This window comes from Loxodonta africana, chromosome 21 (genome assembly GCF_030014295.1).
Source record: "Loxodonta africana isolate mLoxAfr1 chromosome 21, mLoxAfr1.hap2, whole genome shotgun sequence".
Taxonomy (NCBI): domain Eukaryota; kingdom Metazoa; phylum Chordata; class Mammalia; order Proboscidea; family Elephantidae; genus Loxodonta; species Loxodonta africana.
The window spans coordinates 31,058,588-31,066,677 of record NC_087362.1 but is presented as its reverse complement, the minus strand read 5'-3'; the positions used below and the strand labels follow the sequence as shown (position 1 = coordinate 31,066,677).

Sequence of the window (8,090 nt, the reverse complement as noted above, 5' to 3'; positions counted from 1 at the left end):
CCACGGGTGGGACTGGAACGCAGATTCTGTCAAGTCTGCATTGCATAGAAATGAAACACTATGAAAATAAAACTCTACTAAAAGCCTTTCATAAAAAATGTAACAACATTCTGCCTTCGTCTCCATGAAACCAGGAAATGGATCTCAGCATCTGAAGCCTCACATCAATCACAGGGCCTCCCAATTCTCGGGTATTCTTTTGATTTCTATCAACTTTGCACAAGGCTGACTCCCATCTGAGGAGCGGTGGGAGAGTGTAGTGATTTTCTTCCTTTTAAAATAACTACTCAACTAGGAAATCTCTGGCAAAACCTTACTGATCAATATTTTAATATTGAAGGGTTCAGAATTTTAAATAACTATTAGCAGAAAATTCCCTTTAACCTTAAAGATTTAAGTCCCTAAATTTCAGACTAAAAAGCCTTCATCATTCCATGGGGTTGAAATTTAGAGATCTATGGTGAAGACTTTATCGCCTACCTTAATAAATCTAGACTTCTACAAATACTTGAGACCTATTTTGTTGTGTGGTCTCTTTCAAAGTCTTATTATCCACTGAAGTTTTCCAGGTAATTTTAACGGAATTAACTAGTAATACACAGTCTTATACAAAAGAGTTGACAGGAGAAAATTTAACTCTTGCTTATAAATTATAGGGTTGTCTTATTGTTGAAATGTCTGTCTCAAATGTGATGCCTTAGCAGGCAGCCTTGGGGGTGTCAGTCTGTACTGGAGAAAGCAACTTGCAAACTCAGCCAAGGACGTGCTGCATCCATCAGGGCCAACGGGCCCCAGAGGTTGGCGTTACTGTGTCTCGGGAAGAGCTCGTTCGTGCTAGAAGAAAACAGGACTCACGGCTACTGCAGGGCTGGAGGGGAGGGGTTCTCAGAGCCTGACAACTGGATTCTCTGGGACTTGGACCCTTAAAAATTAAGTTGTTGCAAGTAAACTATTCCTACTGAATCATGTAGTTTAAATTTATTTGCAGGAAAAAAAAAAAAAAAATTAAAAACCTGAAACTGCTACAAGTGTTTGAGGAGGAAGGGAACTAGTGACCTCTCTGTGGTCTCATCGCCTGCTGGTGCCAGCTCTCTGATCCGGATGGGTAGCTCGGCTCTTGTGCTGGCTGGTCTCAGAGGCGTTCTGTCTCCCACAACTGCAGAGATCCACCTCATTCTACATTCTTCTGTAGTGCAATCCTTAAAAATCCCAGAGATTAGTGCCTAACCACTTTAGGGAACAACAACAAAAAAAGTAGACATTTTTCCTAACCAGGGGTGTCAAGACTCCGACTGGTGAAACTCCACTTGGAAAACGTCAACCTTCAGTCCTCGGTTCAGGTCGCGTGTAGCTGCCCTGGAGCTGCGTGTCAGCCTAGAGGGCCCGTCACGGCTGTGCTCTTCGGAGATGGGAGGTTCCTGCACTGCCACCATGCACACTGGTGGCAAACTTCACCAACCATGGAGACACACACTAGGAAAGTCCTGACAGCAAGCTCCAAACTCGGGTTTTGGCAATAAAATTGAGTTTGATGCACTCCTAAGCTAGGTTTTCTATCCAGTCTAGTAAAGTAAAGCACCTTTGGATTAAAAATATTAAGCTCAACAGCAACTAGACTGCTCAGTTTTGTATTTAATTTTCCTCACGTCTCCATGGCTTAATAATGTTCTGTTGCCAGAGAAAAATATCAATCTGTGGAATCCAGACTTTCTGCTGGAGGGGCGTATTTCAACCTAAAAGTACCTGGAGAGGAAAAAGAGATCACATTTGCATCACTGCAGGACTTCCACAACTCATCTGTCATTTCTAGCATTCCTGGTCAAGACTTTGGTGCTGGAAATTTAGATGGCCTGTTCTTACCACTCCCAACACCCTCTTCCCCCAAAGCTGGACCTTACTGTATGAATTTAAAATACCAATCAATAGAGAAAAAAGACTAAAAAGAAAAGGTCCAATCATTTCTTTACTCTTTAAAGCTCCCTCCCAGGATTCAGGCTCTGCACAGCTAGTGGGTATGTCATGAGCCTCTCTACCCTGGGTCTGGGCAGGTGAGGCCTGGTGTCGCCATGGGGGGCACGCCTCTCTGGGAACGGAGTCCAGGGAAAGGGCAGAGCCTCCATCGGTACTAACTGCGCCAGGCCTCCTGAGGTAGTGTCCAGGGGGCCTGGGGCCACTCAGTTGTTTCTGAAAGCTCTCCAGTGGACGAGGACACACTGGCAGGTTTGGTGTAACCCTCTACAGGTAAGTCACTGCCGGTCAACAAGGGCCACGTGACTTTTCACAATGCACAGTGAATAGCCACGGACCAGGGACCAACATCCCAGTTCCCAGTGTAATCCTCTTCCCACGGCACACGCAGCTAGTACAAACCTGCTCTCAGACACTAGACACGCACTCCAGTTTGACTGCAGATGGGTAGAGGGAGCAGAAATGAGAAAGCGGCTGCAGGAAGAAGGCGGCAGCCTAAGGAGAAAGGTGGCCGGCCGCTGTGCGCATGTGCACGGCCATGGGCGGACTGGAGGGGCAGGGCAGAAGGGGGCACGGTGAGCTCCACTGCTGATGGCATGCACCTGCTCCCTTTGCCACCACAGGCCACCGGTGCCGCTTACAAGGAGTACTGTGAAGCCATGAAGAGCGCGTCAGACCCAATATCAAAAAAAACCCCATTGCCGTCGAGTCAATTCTGACTCATAGCGACCCTACAGAACTGCCCTGTACGGTTTCCAAGGACTGCCTGGGGTGGATCTGAACTGCCGACTTTTTTGGTTAGCAGCCGTAGCTCTTCACTAACTATATGCTACCAGGGTTTCCCCCAGAAGCAATAAAAAAAAAAAAAAATTTTTTTTTTTTTTTTTTTTTAAATAGGAACCCTTTTTTTGGGCCTCAGCCTATTTCTAAGACTCTCATACTTTCCAAAGAGCATTCAAAAATTTTTTTCCTTTAAAAATACAAAAATTTACTGTTTTCATGAAAATTATCTGTATGCTTTCCCCCCAGCCTCGGTGGCTTTCTAACACCAGTGGGGGGTGTGGCCTCAGGAAGGAAGCTTAGGGAAGCCCTAGGTGCCCCCGGCACCATGTGCCTTTTACCTTGCCGGTTGAAGTCCATGGACGGCTGCTTGCAGTCCTGAGCCCGGTGGCCAGTGGCCCCACAGTTGTAACAAGAGAGGTTCCCACTCTTTTTGTGACTGGAGCCATTGCTACTGCCCAGCAGCCCCTGGGTCTGATAGACGCCAGCCGAGCCCGCCATGAAGTTCTGCATCGGGGGGACAGCGAACGTGGACTGTCCACCCAGCACGGAGTCTGCGGCCAAGCTGCCACTGTACGGGGAGTGGACTACCGGGAAGGCGGCGCCCCCACCATACTGCTGGGTGCCCACATAGCCACTGCTGCACATGGGGCTGAAGGGCAGGAAGGGGAACGTAAACATGGACGGCCCTGAAAATGGGTGCTGGAAGTAGTTGGCGTAGCTGACCGTCAGGCCACTCGACCCACAGCTCCCACTACACCCGCAGGACGTGCAGACAATGCAGCCGGGTGGTGGTGGTGCAGGCTGCGGTGGCGCCGGCTGCTGCTGATGGTGGTGGTGGTGGTGGTGGTTCTGATTGGAAGTGGGAATGTTTCCCGTGGAGCTGCTGCTGCTGCTGCTGCTGCTGCTGCTATAGAAACTATTCTCAGGAACCGAGGAAAGCGTGGGGCTGGGGCTGGGGGCCGGGCAGCTGGTCAAATTTGCCATGTTTGCAAACGAAGTCGACGGGTGGCTACCGGAAGAGGCAGTGTTGCTGTTTGCACAGAAGCTGCCTTGCATTGGGCCCACGGGCACACTGCTCACTGCAGAGAAGGCAACTTTGGTGTTGGCTGTGTACAGAGCAGTCCGGGGGTTGATTATTGCAGGGGGCACACTTATCTGCACACTGTTGGAGCAGGAAGTCTGCCCAGAGACGGCTGAGTCCGCAGGGACTGATGAGGACACTAGGAGCTTGATGGGCGGCCGAGCCACCTGGAAGACAGAGCTCGAGGTGCCGGTGGCCGCAGTGCTGGTGTCCACCACCAGGGCGGGCTGCTGGGCCGTCTTCATCACCCGGTCCAGCGCGGAGGCATGCACGACTTTGGCCCGGGGACCAAAGGAGACAGTGGGGGACAGGGAGCTGCCCTCGGGGACAGCGGCAAGGACCTGCACGGGCTGATGGGGAGCGGGCGCGGGCAGCACGTCCATCAGGGCATTCCCAAAGCCCTTGTCCACTTTAACGCTGCTTCTTGGTCCAGAGACTTTGCCCCTTTCCTCTAGAGACAAGAGTGAGTGCATGGAAGCCGAGAGCAGTTTCACGTCCGCAGTGCCTCGCTCCGCTTTGTGGACAGAGCTCAGCAGCCGCATGGGCGCGAGGTGGGAGGCTGTGGGCATCATCTGTGGGGGCAGGGCGTGGTGGCCCGCTGCGCTGGAGCCCGCCTCATTCTGCACAGGGAGGACCTGTGCTGTGGGGCGGGCTGAGCTGGAAGGGAAGTGGTTCAACAGCATCACTGGCTTCTCCTTCTCAGAGCCCTCCAGGTGGACCTCAGTACCTGGAGAGAGGAGAGGGCATCAGTGCACTTCCTGTCAGGCCAAGGGGCTGGCCCCAGGAGTGGCACTGGCATCCTTACGTCTGTCATTCTCCTCAGCGCTGTCTGAGCTCTCCTCCCGGGCCTGCACCCCCATCGGGCTGGATGAGGAACTGGAGTATTCTGAGGAGCTGCCTTCCCGGGGCACCTGGTGAGCCGGCGGCTCCACCTCCACCCGCAGCTCTGCAGAGAAGGGCAGGTGTCAGGCCAGGGGCCAGCGCGGTGCGGGCGGGCATCCCACCAACCAGCACTGACCGACTGCCGCAGGCTGTGCCAGGCCCTTCACGGGCATCTATCTACTTGATTCCTTTACACAAGCTGGAAGGAGACAGGACTATTATCTCCAACCTACAGCCAAGACTCTGAGGTTCTTAGAAAATACAGTGCCCATGGTTGCCTGCTAGTTATGTAGCAAAAACATGGATGCGTCTGTCTCCCCAAGCCATGCTCTTAACAATATGCTATCATGCCACCCAACTCAAACACTTAATAAGAAATAGGATTCCAAAAAATGACACTGAGTTATCTGTCAATGCTTTTAAAAGTAATCTCACCACGTTGTAAATACTCCAGTTTTACGAGGCCAAGTGATGTAATATCTTTTTTGTCACCTAAACACATTCTGGCATTTACAGCTACTGTTCTAGGTACTGTCACTGCGATGCGTCTGTTGTCCTGCAAGGCAGCAGAACATGTACTGCAGATGTCCTCGGCCTCCTTCACAGGAGAAGCTACTTTTTCTAATGACAGGGACAAGGAGGATGGCAGTGGGAAGTCCAATCGCTGCAACTTTCCACCTCCATGAGAGGAGACAGGGTGGAGAACTGGACGCTGCTGGTGGTCAAGGACCCAGAAGATTTTTGGTAATGGGTGCAACATAACCTCTCTGCACCAGTCTTGGGGAAGAAGACATTTTCATTTATTCTGTTCACTTCCTACTCTTTCCCCCTCGCCACAGAATTTTCTGGATCTAATTCTTTTAATTCTTTTGCTCAAACAACTTCAGTCAAGTCACCATTCTCCTGCTTCTAGCTGAAACTATGCCCTCTATTTTCCGACAGCAAAGATTATAAAACTTAAAATAATGAAAAATAAGTATGTATTTTAAAAATGCAAATGGCAAATGGGTGTGATTTGATGTCTAATTAATTACCAAAAGAACACACTGCTGCACACTCATAAAAGGCGAGGGTATTTAACGGCCAACACTTGATGCCCCACCTTTGCCTCCCGCCCCCCACACAGCCCCTCTCCCACCTGCAGCGTGGCTGCCTCGCATGGGCTGCAGGGGCCCGACATGGCTGGTGGGGGGCACTCGCGCCACACCGCTGCTGGTGACCGAGGCTGGGCCTGAGGGGTTCAGGCACCGCTTCTCCGACTTCTCCCTATGAGAAAGGAAGCGTGAGAACGAGTGAGTGTCACAGCCTTTTGCTCACGAACTTTTTAGTGGTTCTCAAACTGTTTAAGCGCCTATGCTCCACATAAAGGTGACTGCCATCAAAATAATCTCAAAGGTGGCATGTCATTCTGTTTTTTGTCCAATTCACTATAAAGGGCCTTTCCTATCAAACCAAAGACACATCTGTCGACCTTTAAAAGCATTAACTAAGAGTTATACAGCAATGAAAGGTAATTTAATCACTAATATTTAATAAAATTATAAGTTGTAGAACTGTCCAGCAAACTGGAAACTAAAATGAATATAAATCTCAAAAACAATGTCATACTTACTTTTCCAGCTCCAGCTGAGTCTTGAGCTTTTTCTTCGCTCCCATGGTGAGGGACTCAAACTTATTAAGATCTTCTTCAGTAAGGCTCAAAAACTTCCAAAATAGAAGAAACAAATTATAAAGTTACTGACAGTGACTAAGGACTCTGAAAACAGAACTTGAATAAATTTATTCCATTTCTAGGATATATAAACCAATACACTTAATTATACAATAAAAGACTTGGAAAACAAAAACATTCATCTGCTAAATAATTTGACATCACCGGTTCAAAATACGAAACACGAATTTTGCAGCCTTTGTGCGTCTCTCTGGGCATCAGAATAAGCTTTGAATGCTCCTTTGCGAAGATTAGCAAGCTGGAAAACATGCTCCGTGGGCAGGTGACTAAATGAAGCATCTTGCACCAGTCAGTCCAACTGCTACAGAGATGCCATTTAAGGTATCCCCACTACAATGAGATACCACTTCACCCCCACTAGCATGGCGATTATCAGAAAGATAACCAGTGTGGCAAGGAGGTGGAGAAGCTGGAACCATCATCCACTGTTAGTGGGGATGTAAAATGATGAAGCCATTGTGGAAAAGTGTGGCGATTCCTCAAAAAGTTAAACATGGCATTACAGGAGACCCGGCAATTCCATAAAGCATGAAAGCCACGACTCAGACACATACCTGCACACCAGTGTTCAGTGAGGCATTATTCACAGTAGCCAAAAAGTGAAAACAATCCAAGTGTCCATCAAGAGATAAATGTATAAATAAAATGTGGTATACTCATACATAAGAAGCTCTGGTGGTACAATGGTTAAGTGCTCTGCTGCTAACTGAAGGTTGTCGGTTTGAAGCCACCAGAAGCTCCAAGGGAGAAAACATCTGGCAATCTGCTCCTGTGAAGATTTCAGCCTAAAACCCTATTGGGCAGTTCTACTCCATCCCATAGGGTCATTAAGACTCAGAATCGACTTGACGGCACACAGCAACAACATACTCATACAATGGGTTATCATTCTGCCATAAACAGGAACGAAATTCTGATACATGCTAGGACATGGAGCTTGAGAACACTACTGTGAGTGAAGTCACTTACACACCAAAGGACAAATACCGTCTCATTCCACTTATATGAATCTCTAGACATACGCATAGAGACGAGAATTAGTGGCTGCCGGGCTGAGTGGAGGGGGAAATGGGGGTACGGAGTTTCTGTTTAGGGCAATGGAAAACAGTTGAAAATGGATGATAATGATGGTTGTACGACATGGCAAATATAATTAGTGTCACTGAATTGTACACTTAAAAATGGCCCCAATGGCACATCTTATCATATCTGTTTTGTCACAATTCAAAACAAAAAATGGAAAGAAGGCTCATCAAAACACAAGCAAAATCTCACCAGCGCTCAGCACTCTTCTTCTAAGGCCGCAGCAGGAGCACAGTCTTCTGATGGCTCCCTTCCTCAACCTAACTACGTTTTAGGGATGATGGCAACTCTGTTGAGTAGTAAGCGACCCAGAGAAGTAACTGCCATCCAAACTGTGGCTACATGACCCACAGGCCAGATCCTAAAAGCAGACAAGCACTGCTCTAGTCTGCACAGCCTTCCGGAGCATGATCTGTGACCTGAGCCATTTCAACGCACACGTTCAGAATAAAATTTTAAACTGATCATGGGCGAGGTTCGTAAAATCTGTTTTTAAGGTTTATGAACCCTTAACAGAGGATGCACGAATACACTTACATTTGTTTTGTTTACTATGTAGTT

General features: G+C 48.5%; 1 protein-coding gene across 4 annotated transcripts in view; it reads right to left on the bottom strand.

The window, feature by feature from the left end:
* Positions 1–992: 992 nt before the first annotated feature.
* The window catches only part of ZCCHC14 (zinc finger CCHC-type containing 14), a 77,088-nt gene continuing 69,990 nt past the window's right edge, over positions 993–8,090 (bottom strand). For 3 of the 4 annotated variants that reach the window (XM_023558088.2, XM_023558089.2, XM_023558090.2), the window contains 5 exons: positions 6,327–6,418; positions 5,853–5,980; positions 4,638–4,778; positions 3,090–4,559; positions 993–1,743 (listed from right to left, as the gene is read on the bottom strand). In XM_023558088.2, the coding sequence (XP_023413856.2) occupies positions 1,688–1,743; positions 3,090–4,559; positions 4,638–4,778; positions 5,853–5,980; positions 6,327–6,418 (1,887 nt within the window). In that variant the 3' untranslated portion in view covers positions 993–1,687. The remainder of the gene's footprint in view (positions 1,744–3,089; positions 4,560–4,637; positions 4,779–5,852; positions 5,981–6,326; positions 6,419–8,090) is intronic. The other variant, XM_064273679.1, reaches the window with a different exon arrangement.